Raw genomic sequence first — 17,289 nt, 5'->3', positions numbered from 1 at the left:
AAAAATGTTGTATGGCCTTTAAACCTTGCTCATGTTGGATACTTGTATAAAGTGCTTTAACATCAAGGGTAACTAATAACCAATTTGGATCCCACGTTTGATGTTTTTAACATATTGAGTACCTGGGTAGAATCCTTTAGATAGGAGGGCAGCTTATTCACATATGTCTGTAATTTGGTATCAATGTAGTGTGAAAGATTGCTGGTAAGTGAATCTATACCAGAAATAATCGGTCTGCCTGGAGGTGTAATTGGATTCTTATGAAATAAACATAATTTTTGATTTTGCACCTTCAAGGAGTCCTGTGAGTGCGTTTTTTTTGCTCTATTATATATATATATATATATATATATATATATATATATATATATATATATATATATATATATATATATATGGGGACTAATAATGGGTTGAGTGCAGAGGTCTCTTGTATTTGTCTATATATATATATATATATATATATATATATATATATATATATATATATATATATATATATATATATATATATATATATATATATATATATATATATATATATATATATACACATATATATAAACAAATGTAAACTGTGTAATAAATATACCCTGATTTTGTGCTGTATCATGTGCATGCTTTATCTTTCTGGATGCTTATTTTTACAAGTGTTCCAACATTAGAATTCTCTGTTGTATAATGGATCAGATATATATACGTGTATATATATATATATATATATATATATATATATATATATATATATACACATATATACATATATATATATATATATATATATATTGTATACATATACACAGAAATAAAATGGTATATATAATTATTATATTATAAATAAATATATATATTGAGTATACATCATTTTTCATATTACCTGCTGGCCTTGTTTTTCTGTCATCAAAGTACTAGGGCTTACTTGCTAAAGGAATATATAAGGACATAATTCTCACCATAGTGAACATTGATCTTTCATTATTGTTGATATGATGTACATATTTTCTTTTTAACCTTTCTCCCAGGGTATTTCAGCTGTTAATAAAACAAGGCTTAAAGAGGTTTTGCTGCAATTAATGGTCGAGGGCCTTTGGGCTCTGACGTTACAGGTTCCTCTATTTAATTTACTATGTGAGAAAGGCAAAGGGCATGACCAATCGGGCACTGTAGGAAACTGACATTCTAGCAGGCTTTCTTTTATAAAGCTTTTCAAGTGTACGGGACAGAGAAGCCATAAAAAGAGCCCTTGAAGGAGTCACATAACAACACCGCACAATAAAAATGATCACTGCACTCATTTAATATGTAAATAATTTTATTTGCACAATTAAATCAACCCATTCATTAATTGCATTTTACGCCCCAGGTACAACTGAAGCTGGTCTGCGCTGGTTATGATGATGCCATGTAAATACCGCTATAAGTCCTGCCAGGCGACTGATGTCACATTGGTTATGATGATACAATCACTAGCAATGAACTACTACAGATTATTTATAATACTGATTAAGGGCTCTTTGCAAACACGATTTCAAGTGAGAGTATTATCTGCACAGTGTAGCGAGTAACTGATAAAACGGCTGAACCCCTTGTACATTTTTCTGTATTCTACCTTTGCTAGTACAGGCATGAGATCCGTTATCCGGAAACACGTGATCCAAAAAGTTCCAAATTATGGAAAGGCCGTCTCCCATGGAATCCAATTTAATTGAATTCAAATTATAATTAAAATTTTAAAAAATGATTTCTTTTTTCTCTGTAATAATAAAACAGTACCTTGTACGTGATCTCAGCTATGATATAATTAATCCTTATTGGAGGCAAAACAGTCCTATTGGGTTTAATTAGTGCCTTAATGATTTTTTAGTAGACTTAGGGGCCGATTCACTAACTTCGAGTGAAGGATTCGAAGTAAAAAAACTTAGAATTTTGAAGTGTTTTTTGGGCTACTTCGACCATCGAATGGGCTACTACGACCTTCGACTACGACTACGACTTTGAATCGAACTATTCGAACTAAAAATCGTTCGACCATTCGACTATTCGATAGTCGAAGTACTGTCTCTTTAAGAAAAAACTTCGACCCCCTAGTACGCCATCTAGAAGCTACCGAACTCAATGTTAGCCTATGGGGAAGGTCCCCATAGGCTTGGCTAACTCTTTTTGATCGAAGGATATTCCTTCGATCGTTGGATTAAAATCCTTCGGATCGTTCGATTCGTAGGATTTTATCGTTCGATTCAAAGGATTTTATCGTTCGATTCAAGGATTTTATCGTTCGATCGAAGGAATAATCCTTCGATCGTTCGATCGCACTATTTGCGCTAAAATCCTTCGACTTGATATTCGAAGTCGAAGGATTTTAATTCCCAGTTGAATATCGAGGGTTAATTAACCCTCGATATTCGACCCTTTGTGAATCCGCCCCTTAAGGTATGGTGATCAAAATTATGGAATGACACCTTATACGGAAAACCCCAGGTCCCAAGCATTTTAGATAACAGGTCCCATAAAGTTGTTTCTGTGCTGTATTCTAAGGCCTATGACAAGTACAGTGTTTTTCCATCAATATATTTCACTTTGCAGAGAAACAACTGGTACCTCTATCTGTTCCACCTGTCAGGGTCCTAATTTCTATATAGGCATCCTAGGACCTGTGCTTAGGGCAGCAAATTCAGGAAACCCTAAAAATGTCTGCCCCAATCTGCCATTGGACCCTTATGATTAAATGCCAGATCTGAGTGGGACAACTGGCACATGCATACACTATACTGCACTTTAGCCAATTGGGAGGGAGGTGGAGTTTTTGGAGGTTCAGACCCCGATACAGCCCTGATGCCTGTAATTCACATAAATATAAACTTTCTGCCTCCAATAGTGAAAGGCCTCAAAATATGCATTTACACCCAAGCAGCACAGAGGGGTATAGAGCATTACTCTGATGACTGAATTATGCCTATGGAGAATTATATGTGTGCTATTTCTCGAAAAAAACATAATACTGTTTTCAGTGTTCATCTCATTTGCCCTTGGTATATTGGGACTGTACTAAAAAGAACTGTGTTGTTTTTGGTTGTTTCTGCCCTGAAGATGCACTTTTTGTCTTGTCTTCCTCCCCTGCTCCTGTGTGGGATTAGTCCAGTTACACAGCTGCGATCCTTTCATATGCGACCTATCCTTAGGCTTTCTCCCAACAATGGCTCCCTGCTGAATGGGACTCGTTCATCTCAAGGAATTCCAGGACACAACGTTAGTTTTAGGATCTTTTGTTTACCTCTAATCTGACACCGCAGGGGTTTCTCAGCTCTGTCATTGCTGCAGGCATGTAGGTTACATCTCAACGGAGCCAAAGGTTTCCCCAAGAAATGGAATGTATGTATGGGAAACATGTAAAGATCGGTAGGTAGATAGATCGCTAGATTATAGATAGAAATGGATAGATGAAAGATGGATAGTCGTGTCTCTGTTAAACTGACTCTATAGATAAATAGATAGATGATAGAGAGATAGATAGATAGATAGATAGATATGGATAGATAGATAGATAGATAGATAGATGATAGATAGATAGATGATAGATAGATAAATTGATAGATAGATATGGATAGATAGATAGATGATAGATAGATAAATTGATAGATAGATATGGATAGATAGATAGATAGATAGATAGTCATGTCTCTGTTAAACTGACTCTATAGATAAATAGATAGATGATAGATAGATAGATAGATAGATAGATAGATAGATATGGATAGATAGATAGATAGATAGATATGGATAGATAGATGATATATAGATAGATAGATAGATAGATAGATTATATAGAGTGAATAACGTACCCCTATTGTAAAATATAATTCACCAAGAAGTTCCATGACCTTATAAAAGCACAGGGACGACTGAGGTCATGGAATGCCCAGGTGACTTCTAATATCCTCATATATTTCAACGGGGGTTCTTTATTATAATAAACTAGTTTCTGTGTTTAATGAGCTCCAGTTATAACTGATGACATCACTAAGCACCATTTATAATAATTTACAGGATATTCATGGCTCTCTCAGTGGGGCTTATGTTACATGGGAATGGTCATAGGGAGGTAGGCCCAGTACAAGTGTAACATTTCATGTTTATACATAGTGATTGTATTATATTTATTCATAATGATTATATTTACCCCTAAAACTGCCCCTTCTTCAGTTCAAAAAACCCCCACATTTTTCATAAACCAAAGCCATTTTATTTACTCAAATATTTATATCCTACAGCATTAGAAATAATCACACTGTGACCAAACTAGGAATTTTTCTTTCAATTACAGTACTTTTGTTCTGTTTCTCAATGGCTGACACGGTACATTCCTCTGCTGCCTTATCCCCCTACTAAATGTGCAGCTGGACACAAAGCCACTTTATTACCTGCCCCAACAAAGAAAGTCACAATGAGTGACAACAAGAAACATTCCAGCCTTCAAAGCTCTGGGGGCAATCCATTTTACTAGGATACTAGGAACCCAGCTCTGAGGGTTTTTAAAGCGTAACCATGGAAATGTTTAGAGCCTTGTGACAAAGCCAAGAATTTTTAGGAGAGAGAAAATACCGAGTAGGACAATACTACCCAAGCAGAAACCGGCAGTTACAGTAACCAGCATTCAGCCTGCCAAGCACTCCCATTGCAGGAATCATATGGCTATTTTCCATTTTGTAATGTTTGAGCTTGAAAAAAGAATTACTTTAACCACAGAGCTCCAGAGGCAATGACAACATATGGCTTAGAACCAATGTGACCATACAAGTGAGTTACAGCCATCTCCCATACAGTCCACTAGAAGCTATTTGATTCTAAAGCTGGCCATCAATGGGGAGATCCGCTAGTTTGGTGGCGATATCCGGCTCATCCGATCGTGGGCCCAATGATCCAATCACAAAGATACGAATACAGGCGGTCATATCGAGGGCCACATCAACCAATGAGGTCCTCAATCCAACTGGATTTTTTTAAAACCCTTGATATTGATCGGGGAAGCCTGGCGGAGGGCCCTATACACTGCCCAATAATATGCCGATTTAAGGTGGCCATACATGGATAGATCCACTCGTTTGGCGATGTACCCTAGACACATGCCTCTTTTGCCTACCCCTAGTTCCGGCTCTGAGTGGCATGAATCCATATGGGTGGCTAAACAATACTATTGGGTTTATTTAATGTTTAAATTCTTTATAGCAGACTTAACGTTTAATGATCCAAACTAATGAAAGATCCCTTATCCAGAAAATCCCAGGTCCCAAGAACATATAATAGATCCCATACCTGTATTGGAAAATATGGTGCCAGAAAACCACGTCACCATCCAACAGGGATGACCTCCAGTTCATATATGAATATCGCCTAGACAATCCGCTGGGAAAGATTAAACCCCATATGTAACGAAAGGCTCTAAGTTTGCCCAGGAGCAGTAACCCATAGCAACCAATAAGATATTTGAATTTAATTGGGTGAAGGTAAATTCTACCTGCTGAGTGGTTGCTATGGGTTACTGCTCCTGGACAAACTTAATGCCTTTAATTACATAACCCCCCTAAACTTATGAGATCAATATGTTAAATCTATTATAGGTTCATCGACTCTGATGTCAAATCTGGGCCAAGCAAATCAATTGGTGCTGCTCGACTTTGCTGCAATCTAGAGAAAAGTTCCTGAATCCGCCTGTGTTGTCTTTAAGGGTAAGGCCACATGAGGAGATTCGGGGAGATTTTGACGCCTGGCGAATAATCGCCTCGTCCTCGAGGCAACTTTGGGCAACTATAGAAAACGCATCGCTGCGCAGGCGACTTTTCATTCTAGCCTATGGGGAAAAACGCTGAGGCAGTTCGGGGAGATAGTCGCTCAAAAGACGAGGCGATTAGTCGCCAGGCGACAAAATCTCCCCGAATCTCCTCGTGTGGACTAGCCCTTATTGTCATAATGGAAACTTCCTGCGGCTGCAACAGGACTTTTTTTGGGGCTGAAAAACAGTCACCATGGTGTCACTTACCAAACATGAGACCAAACTTTTCACACACAAACTTAGAAACCAATATTGTATAATGATAAAGAGGGTGGAGAGATATCCTTATATAGGTTATATATTAAAAGTCATCCTATACAAGGAACTAATGTATAGATTCTCTGTTTTTTTCTGTTGCAGATATTGCGCAGTGGTGCATAATGTACACATTGCAGAGCTACCTTGTACCCATGCCCAGTCCCTTGCTATATTATTGATATAGAATTTTGCACTCATTGGCTCCTTATGATGATTGTTTCAGGTGATGGATGATATAAAAGATGATATAACAGTACATTTCTAATGCTGCCCTTCTCATATTGTATGGACTCTTCCAAACCTCAGGACAGAGGGGCGTTTGAGCTGCTCAGCACTATATAATGTTAGTACTTCCCCTGAAAAATATCTTAATTTTCCTGTAAAAATGAAAAGCAATTACAAAGTAAAAAAAGCCAAAACACACACATAGGTACACATTTCCCATTAACATTTAATGAAGCAAACAGATATCCCTTTTCATGACACGCAACTGAGAAGTTAATTAATTTGTTTGCAACAGTCTGTAGGTGTCCCAAGAATTTTTTAAAAAACATTTTTTCAGGGTTCATTGCTGGAAAAGCTTTAGCAATACTTGGTTTAATGTACAAATACATATTTACAATTCACAGTTTTATGCTACAGGCATGGGATCTGAAAACCCAATGTCCAAAAAGCTCTGAAATATTGCAAGACTATCTTCCACTTTGACATAGTTCCATGCTTTAAAAAGTATTTCCTTTTTCTCTGTAATAACAAAACAGTAGCGTGTACTTGTTGGTAACTAAGCTGCATACAGTAGATGCATAGATTTATTTAAGATGCATAGATTTATTTAATGTTTAAATGATTTTTAGCAGACTTAAGGTATGGCAATCCAAATTACAAAAGTGACTCCATATCTGGAAATGTTCAGGTGCCAAGCATTCTGGATAACAGGTTCCAAGCATTCTGGATAACAGGTCCCATACCAGTACTATGATTTGCATCTCAGCAAATTTCTTATGCCTTTGGGAAGTTCTGCAGCTCCTTTTCTTTTCCATAACCCACTTCTTCTACATTCTTGGCCAACCTGTCCTTCTTGCCATACATTTTAGGTGTCAGGAGATTCCAGGTAGAGGTCCCCTCTCCTTCAAACGAGGGTTCCATGTGGCCTTTTTCATTCTCCTGTGCTGCACCCTTCTTTGAACTCAGTTGCCATTTTCCTCTTTTTAATCTACTGTCAATTTGTGTCTGAAGCTCATCCTGTTCAGCGTTGGTTTTACTGCTCTGTTCCGTTGTTTTTCTGTTCTCTTGTTTTGTCTCATAATCTTCCTTCTCAACTACCTCTACGTAGGGAAGATAGTTCTCCCCGTGTCTGTTTTCTTTCATATCGTTTTTGTCTGTAGAATTTCTCTTGATCGTGCTGCGACGATTCATCATTTGATTTATCTCTTTGGTGTCTGTCCATTCAACCCTGTGCTCTCTACTACCTTCTCCATTCTCATCTCTCACCATGCTGCCATTGCTAGGTATCTCCTCAGCAGAAATCACAGGTAAAGGTCCTGCTGTCATATGTGGCTCAGTCTGTGGGTGGTTAGTATGCATACACCTCCTGTTCGGAACTGAGCTTCTTCTTCTCACTGTCCTTATCAGCCTACGTCTATACCTGTCATTGGCCAGAAAGTAGAGTATGGGGTCAATGCAGCTGTTGGCACTGGCCAAAGGACGAGTCACCTTGTATGTGACGTTAATCACATTGAGTGCATAACATTTGATCCCAAGCAACCGGGCATAATAATATAGGGTGCGAGTGATGTGAAAAGGCATAAAGCAAATAGCAAATGCAATCATAACAAAAATAATGGTCTTAATGGATCTCTTTTTGTACGATGGCAGAGTCTGCTGGTTCCCACTGACTATTGGTTTCATCAGTTCCCTTGTCATGAGTCCATAGCAGCCTGCAATTATGAGACATGGGATCCCAAAGAGTAGGCACATGATGGCAGTACTGTACTCCACATATCTGGCAAAATCCTCAGGTCGCGTGGTATCATGGCAAATGGTGTTTTTGACCTTTGGGCTGACTGTGACAAATATTAAATTGGGGACAAGGCAGAGTGTTACGGATAGCCATACCAAAGCACAGATCACATAGGCGTGTTTAGCGTTCATACGCCTCAGAGAGGTTATAGGGTGGCACACTCCCCGGTATCGGTGCACACTGATGCAGGTGAGGAACAGAATGCTGGAATAGAGATTGGCATAAAAGAGGAATCTCACAAGCTTGCAAAGAACTTCCCCAAAGGGCCAGTTGTTTTTGTCAGCATAGTAATAGACCAACGTGGGCAGAGACAGAACGTACAATGTGTCCGACAGTGCAAGGTTAAACATATAAACTGTTGTAGGGTTCCATGGGCGCATTTTGGCAATGAATATCCACATAGCGGCTATGTTCAGAGGCAGGCCCACCATAAACACTGCACTGTAGGAGACCGGCAGCAGCAAAAACTTAAATCCCTCGTCAAAAACACAAATGTCCTCGGTGTCATTGGTTAAATTCATCAACAAATTCATCGGCAGGTAGGGGGTTGTAAGGAAAGTAGGGTAGGAAGTGGCCATGATGTCCTCAGTCATCTGCAAAAAACAGAAAAAACCTGTAAATTTGAGGAATATTTCCAATGATGGCTACCGCCATGGCAAATGCACACACAGCTATAATCAGAAGAAATTCTGCCTGTATTGTATAGACTCATGGATATGTATGAACTATGAAGCTTTGTCAGTATGCTTGCTGTGAGGAGCAGTGCTATCATAGTGGAATGAAACAAATGACAGTATCTGAAATATTTCTTAGAATTATTTTTTAAATATTTTTATTGAAAACATTTTATCATGTTCAACAGTGGTGGAAAATGTCATATACTTACATTTTGCTAAATATTTAATCTCTTTTGTTTACATGAAGGAGTTGTATTATACCTGGTGCCGTGTTTCCTTTAATTAGAAGAAAAAAAACGACTATTATGTCACGATGGTTATATTCATAGCAAAGCATGCTGTCACCCAGGGCAAGGATGGCAAACTGTGCCCACCAAACCATTGCCCCTTAGCTGCAAGAGGGAAGTTGCTGAACACACTTTGCTTTTCCTTTTCTTGCAAAAACCTCTAGAGTTGGACTGGGCTGGAAGTTTCTGGTAGCAGAAAGAGTAGATATGGTGAATATCGCATTCACTGCTAGGGTTATTGTATCCAACATTGGATATAACTGTCTGTTTCATATCAGTCATACACTGGCATTTGTATAAGGCTCATTTATGAATGCAGCACAATATGCAAAAATGCAATTTTCAGACACAAATTACAAGGTTTTTACCCACAATGCAGCATTTCCTTCAGCATTTATATGAACAGTAACATCAAAAAAATACATTGTTTTAAAGTAATAAAAATATAATGCAGTGTTGCCCTGCACTAGTAAAACTGACGTGTTTGCTTCAGAAACACTACTATTGTTTATATAAATAAGCTGCTGTGTAGCCCATTGCTACACAGCAGCTTATTTATATAAACAATAGTAGCCATTCAAAGTGAAAAGGCAGAGTCCACTGTCATGGGGGGGGGGAATGCAGGGTCGGCTTCCGCTATAGTTAAGAAATGAAATAAAATAGCTGTTTGAGGCCAGTGGATTAGCAGCAAAGAGGGTGGAAAGCAACATATTCCCCTTATATTTAGCAGCACTGGGATTTCCTGGTGCATGACCTGTAATGGGTCCCAGCAGGGATCATGGGGGGGGGATGTGTGGCCATTAGGCTCTCCTTCCCCCCCCTGAACCTGCCCCCCACCCCAAGGGCACAAAGATTATGGGATTTCCTCTGAGGTCCGCTGTCCTTCCTGCCAAGCTTTTTGTGCGGGGAGGGGGGGGGTCAGGGATATGGGGCTCCCCTCAGCCTCTGCAAAGGGGAATCTAAAGACTTTCATGGCGGGCTTTGTGGCCTGGTGACTTGGAGGCTTTTTGGGAACAACTTTTGAGATGGGCCCACTGCACACTTAGGGTAGGATCACACTGGGCGATTCGGGGAGATTTAGTCGCCTGACGTTTATTGCCTTGTCTTTGCGGCAACCAATCTCCCCAACACGCCTTCCCTCTGTCTTGCACCGGCTAAAATGAAAAATTGCCTGCACTAAGGCACACGTGGCGCTTCCTTTTCCAAAGTTGCCTCTTCAGAGATTGGTCGCCGTAAAGACGAGGTGATTAGTCACCGGGCTACTAAATCTCCCCGAACGCTCACTGTGCCCCTACCCTTAACTGCACTTCTGCACTTTGGGCACTTAGCAATGCCTAGGCTTCAATAAAAAGAAAAGATAAAAGAATAAAGCACTGGGATTTCCAGCCCACTAGGTGCTAAGTATAACTAAATACCTTCCAGTTACCCTACATATAATGAATCCCTTCCCCAGTGGAGCATCTAATCTATGTAATCACACAAACAAACACAAACAAGGGGCAGTTTGATCAGTTCCAGTTAACCTACTAAAACGTTTTTGGGCTGTGAGAAGAAAGCAGAGCCTCCAACAGAAGGTTTTATTAGTCTTTGGCATGTTCATGTGTCTATGTGAAGTGTCTTGTATCACACTCGTTGTGTGGTTTGTTGCAGTGTGTTTCGTGGCATGGCACTACCTCTGCCAATGGTTCTATTGAGCCCCATGAGTTGTCTGATCAAACTGCCCCTAGAAAGCACTCGTTACTCTGATTCAAAAAAGTTCCACTGTGCGTGGTTTTAATTAGCTACAGTCTATATGGGGGCATATTTATCAAAGAGTGAAGTTAGAGATCTCCACAGTCCACTAGAGTGAAATTCTGCCACTCTCCATTCATTTCTATGGGATTTTTAAAAGAGTATTTATCAATGAGTGAAAGTGAAAGTTCATCCTTTGATAAATACACTTTTCAAAATCCCATAGAAATGAACGGAGAGTGGCAGAATTTCACTCTAGTGGACTGTGGTGATCTTTTACTTCACTCTTTGATAAATATACCACATTGTGTATCCAAATAAACCAGTTATACACATTTTCCAAATATATTCAGCCCAACCAACTTTGGGATATATTTATCAAAGAGTGAAGTTAGAGATCACCACGGTCCTCTGAGGGAAATTCCTCCACTCTCCATTAATTTCTATGGGATTTTGAAAGGCATATTTATCAAAGGGTGACCTTTCACTTTCACCAATTGATAAATACTCTTTTAAAAATCCCATAAAATGAATGGAAATTGGTGGAATTTTACTCTAGAGGACTGTGGAGATCTCTAACTTCACTCTTTGATAAATATACCCCTATGACTTTACCTACACTAATGTATTAAGCTGGTCACTCATGGGCTGAGAATTTGCAACAAATTATCCTGTATCTGTCTAGTATAACATCCTCATTCTGGTAAACAGTTCCCTATAAGGGGATATGTTAGGTTTCCTTCCTCACCTGTGGTTTTGTTTGTTCCTGCTCACCTAAAGCAGAAAGACAGTTGTATTTGTAGTTATATTGTAGGACCTTACACGACATTACACTATACAGTATATCCCAACGTATATCCATTTTATAAAGGAATCTGCTCCAGCTCCCTGTTCCTGCACATTTTCCATGCATTCAAGACATAGAGTAAAGGTGGCCATGCACACACACCAATATTTATCGTACAAAACATCTTTTGTACAATAATCTGTGCATGTGTGATGGGAGACAAGGCGACCGATACCAGCAAAAAGCTTTGAATATTGGTCGTCTTATCAATTGGGCAGGATTGGAAATTTTGATTGGGCACCTTTGAAGGTGCCGAACATCATAACGTTAATGCTGAATCGTCAGAGCTAAAGAATTCTGAGAGTGGACGAAAGATCTTTAGTACAACCAATGGTCATGGATAAGATTATAATTGTAGTGTGTATGGCCACCAGCAAAGTTACAGTCATAGAGGCTAGAGATTCATGAGGCTAGATGGGCATTACTTGATGGGACAATACACTCTGTTTATCATTAGCCCAATAAAAAAGTACAGTACATTGATAAATGCTTTCTACCCATTGTTAGTCAAACAAACCATAATTTTTGTCATTCTTGCAGCAGACTGACGTATTTAATCCTGTTTAAACTACTTATACAATTAACACCTCCTTATCTGTAAGGCTGAAATGCAGGCGGCAATTAGAGTGAGGGGGTGGGGGCACATTGTATAACCCCTATTTATTTTCTAACTGAGATGACATGAGGAATAAGTGAAGATAGTAATGTATACAATAATCACTTAATATAAATATTTTGTAATAAAAATAAAACCTATTTCTCTTTCACTCCTTCTTTACATAAAGAGTTATTTTTGCACAACAGGGCACATTTGAATACAAGTTATTTGGCTCACATTGAACACCCATGGTAAATTATAAAGAAGTACACAAAGTGTGAAAAAGGCTGAAATGGACCCTTTTAATCACTTTCCACACTGTGTTCTCAGTTTTCTGAATGTCTCCGGGTCTCTGTGCTCCTTTTCTTTTTTGCTCTAGCACCTCCATCCTACAAAATAATAAATGACAGCCTCTAGACCCTTTGAGATACATGACGTTTTTTGGATGAATCTATATGAGTATGTATAATTATCACCAAAGGTACCTCAACAGTGGTGATCAAAATGTGCCTTTCACTGCTTTCCATATTTATTTTTCTATCAGACATTAAAGGGTTTATGTAATAAAAGGTGCGATATTTGCTGCAGATCCAACCAGTTGCTAAAATAAATTAATTCTTTAAAATTGTATAAAATAAACACTGTCTCCATGAAAGTTTTTTATATACTCGCAGAGGACTATGTAATGCAGACTAGGGGCAAACTATGGTACAGCTCATATGGTTTTCTTCCTTTTTCTTCCAAAAAGAGCCACAAGAGAAAAGAGTTTTCAGCCACATAGATCAAATCAACACCACAGGAAAGTGACAGTTCATAACACAGAAAGCTATGCAATTGAACTGGCATTTAATGACACACTAATGGCCAGGCAATTTCAGCCAACTTCAATTGAATTGCCTAAACAATGTGTGTAGGGACCCCCAGGCAACAGTTTTGATCTCCCGACCTTAAGTTTCCTTTGAGGTCTGCTGATTTAGCTCCTAGGTCTCTGATCCACACGTGCCCAACTTAGCTACCTCCACAATAACATTTTATTAACCAAATGACATCAGAGAAGCCATGACTAAAGTATGTAAATAAATGAAAGAAGGATCAGGGGAGTTACATGTGACGTCTCCAAAGAGCCAGACATTATATTTCTGTTGTTGATAGTACAATAGAATACAATTTCAGTATCTCCATTAAATAAGCACAGTTCTAAGTTAAGGTCCCCATACACCGGCTGATAAAAGTTGCAGACAGACTGAGTCGGCAGCTTATTGGCCCGTGTGTGGGGCCATTAGACGGGGATCTCGTCGGCGATCTGCGCACTTATGCAGTCCTGCAATCCGACCGCCTGTATCAGATGCATTATGATCCGATTGTTGGGCCCTAGCGCCCACGATCGGATCAGCCCGATATCGGCCACCTCAATGTGGACATATCGGGGAGAGAACCGCTTCTTTGGCGACATTGCCAAACGAGCGGATCTCTACGTCTATGGCCACCTTTACTTTACCATTACTACAGTTTGCCTCTGGGGAAAAATGTCTATTGTGCATCTTTGTAGAAAAAGCAATTAGGGCTCAATTACTAACACAGGTGACACAACATTAGCATGTATGCAAGTCATCTTTATCTGATATGCCCACCTTGAGGTAAGCAATATGAGGCTAATCAATCGTTTGGCACTCAGGACAAATGGATCATAGCACACAGAATGCAGACTGTCAGGACAAGGACCACATCAATGAGCTGATGCAGTTCTCACCCAACGAGAATTTTGCCAGAACGATATCTACCTGATTTTCATCCAGACACTGGTGGACAGGCCACTCATACAGGGGCCACAGCTTTTATGTACGGGGGGCATGATAACTTTTATGCTCGTGGCTGAAAAGAAATTAGAGGGAACATTGGTGTGCAGTATGGAGGCAGGGCCCAAGCAGGCACTAAATGAATTATAAACAGTCACATGTGTTAAATGATATGGGAAAATGGTGATTTTTATACATTACATGTGTGCCTAATACATTTCTACATTGTGCAAAAAAATGTAGTGCAACCAATGGCTGCCTGGTGGGTCCCCAAAATCCTGAGCATTGTAGGGCTGCCTGATGCCATAAGGCCTCCTGTTGGACATTGCTGATGCAAATGGGAGTAAGATCTTCAACAAAAACATTCAATCTAAAACAAAACGTAAAATTGCTGGCAAAGTGCTGGGTAATGACAGTGACAGAGCTTGTATGTGTTTTTCTTTGAAGCCAATGTTTGCCCCATGATTACTGAACAACTTGGAAGTAAACAACCCTGTAACAATTATCACACCTTCATCAAGTGCTGCAAAGCACAGTTTGCCCCTGTCAGAGCAGTCACACTCACTTATCACTTATCTGCTGGGGCTGCACATTATTGCACCATAATAACCGTCTCTAAGGCTTATTTTGCTTCATTGTGTTTAGCCACAACTATGTAAGAACAACACATCACATGCACCACTGTATTGCCCTGACATTGTTTTTATACTTGGATTTATGTGCATTTTACCTGGTGCAGTTTTATTGCACTGAAAAATTGATTATTTTTGTAAAATCCTGTAGGGGTTGTCACTTATGGAAAGGCAGCATGGATTTGGATTTTGGCACAGTGACTCTTTTTATTCCAGATTCAGCTGGGGTTTCCCTTAATGTCTCAAGTACCTGCAGACCAATGTTTCCTGATACAGCTTTGTTTGTACAGTGCCCCCAGCAATACTATATAGCAATGCTATCTTATATGATCATACTGTATTGTCTGCCCTTGATATATGATACAACGTCAGATGGCAGCTTCCCACTATGAATATACAAATTCATTCCATACTCAAAAATGTTTTAAAAAGTACAAAAAAAATCTTCATTATAACATCATTAAAATATACAAACCCCACAGTCTACGGCTTTACAGGTTTGCGCCCAAATGCCACTTAGACAACAGTCATTGACTGCAATTTGGGTACGAAATGCGTAAGGCCATATACTGTGGGGGGTCGCATATTTTAATGATGAGTTTTGTATATTACTATTTGAGAACCCTGTATTTGTGCACCCTAATGTTCTAATTTACTATAGCATACAAAATATTAAAACATTTCGTTTACCATTATGAATCAAATTATCATTATTATCTTTTATTTATATAGGGCTCACTTATCCCATAGTTCTTTATAGTGCCATGCGCCAGCGGAGTTATGATCCAAGTCCCTAACACAAAATTGTCAGTTTTATTATGAGCCAATTAGATGATCCTTGTGATTATTGGCTATGTCAGGAAAGGTGGTTTCAGGATATACCAGAGTAATCGGGCACAGTGTTGGGCTGCCATCGCTATAGTAAACCTGTCTTTCCCCCAATAATAAGCACATGGGCATAAAGAAGAGTTGGCATTTCTCATGTAAAGGTGACTGTGACTGTGAGCCATATGCATTTACAATCTGACACCAAGGTATTTGTGGCTACCTGATGCTCCAATGGTGTGTGGGGGGGGGGGGATAGTAAGCCAGAGGTATTTTTTATATTATTTAATATTAAAGGGTGATGTGCTTACCTGTTGCAAGGCAGCCCCTTGTTACTCTCCAGTGCACAACATCCCAGGCAGAACTATTACTCTCCTCATGTCCCTTTCTTCTCCAACTTGTTTCCAGGCTTTTTCAAGGTAATAGCCAACTGTAAGGAGAAAGTTCCGACTCTGGAGTACTTGTAGTGTTTTTTGTCCCAGCCTGTGTTTGTCCTCTCCACATGTTGGTATTGGCCCACTACTATCAGTTCCTCTGTCTCTCAGCTTGTCTCTGGGACATTCCTGTGTGAGGCAGCCCTTCTGTCTGACTGATGGGATGGGGGCAGGGTAAAGGGGAGAGGTAACAGGGGAGGAGGGGACACTGAAGGAGGGGGAGATTTAAGTGCAAAAAAAAATGCAAATACATAAACAGTGTAAATTCCTTGAAATATATGAAATATGTTGTACATTCAGTGCAGGAAAGCATAATGGATTTTATTGTTACTTTGTATTTATTATACTCCTATCATTTCCCTCAGGTATTCAGTATATCTGCATATAATAAATAAGAGCCATGAATAAATTATATTCTTATAAATAGGGTTGCCACTTGGCCGGTATTTTACTGTACGGTAATGTATCAGCTCAGGATACGTGCGAGTGAGCGTTGCAAGGGGAAAAGAAGTGAAAAACAGGAAAATTAACTAATTTTCAGTTAAAGGATGAGTTTTGTTTAAGATATAAACTGAGCCACACATTAATGGCAAGGCATTGCAAGCCATCTGTATGGAGAGCACCAAAGTACACTAAAATTGTGTGAGCCTCTGTCTCTGTTGGTTATTCTAAAAACATTGAACAAAGTCAAAGAGAAGACCACAAGTGCATAATGTATGAGAATAGCAATGTCTTCATCATATAAAGAGATGAACTTGAAAAGACTCAGCAGTGCTATTTGGCCTCTATACCAAAAAAAAGAAAAAAATCATCCATAGACTCCAGTGAAATTGTGCCCCAAGTGGACAGCATGGGTTTCCACATTTACTGATATATATATATATATATATATATATATATATATATATATATATATATATATATATATATATATATATATATATATATATGAAGAATAGAAGAGACATTGCAGCACTCACAGGGTTTGTAGTTAAAAAACAAAAAGTTTTATTAGACTCCTTTTTGTTTTTTCACTACAAACCCTGTGAGTGCCACCATTTCTCTTCTATTGTATACTTCCTTTGCTGGCACCCAGGTTTTGCATATATATATATATATATATATATATATATATATATATATATATATATATATATATATATATTAGGTAGTTCCATAAATATTTGGACAGACAACTTTTTTTCTAATTTTGGTTCTGTACAACAAATTTTAAATGAAACAACTCAGATGCAGTTGAACTGCAGACTTTCAGCTTTAAACAAAACGATTGCATACAAATGTGAGGAACTAAAGCCTTTTTTTTAACACAATCACTTCATTTCAGGGGCTCGACAGT

General features: G+C 38.8%; 1 protein-coding gene across 4 annotated transcripts; it reads right to left on the bottom strand.

The window, feature by feature from the left end:
• Positions 1 to 6,516: 6,516 nt before the first annotated feature.
• p2ry4.L (pyrimidinergic receptor P2Y, G-protein coupled, 4 L homeolog) lies at positions 6,517 to 16,097 on the bottom strand. Of its 4 annotated transcripts, XM_018228638.2 has the most exons (4): positions 15,810 to 16,097; positions 14,027 to 14,117; positions 8,992 to 9,058; positions 6,517 to 8,698 (listed from the first exon to the last, which is right to left on the bottom strand). In XM_018228638.2, exon 4 carries the CDS (start codon positions 8,696 to 8,698, stop codon positions 7,085 to 7,087), a length of 1,614 nt encoding a protein of 537 aa, XP_018084127.1. In that variant the 5' UTR covers positions 8,992 to 9,058; positions 14,027 to 14,117; positions 15,810 to 16,097; the 3' UTR covers positions 6,517 to 7,084.
• Positions 16,098 to 17,289: the final 1,192 nt, after the last annotated feature.

This window comes from Xenopus laevis, chromosome 8L (genome assembly GCF_017654675.1).
Source record: "Xenopus laevis strain J_2021 chromosome 8L, Xenopus_laevis_v10.1, whole genome shotgun sequence".
NCBI classification, from domain to species: Eukaryota; Metazoa; Chordata; class Amphibia; order Anura; family Pipidae; genus Xenopus; species Xenopus laevis.
Note: the sequence above shows the minus strand (reverse complement) of the source record. Positions and strands in the feature narration are given on the sequence as shown.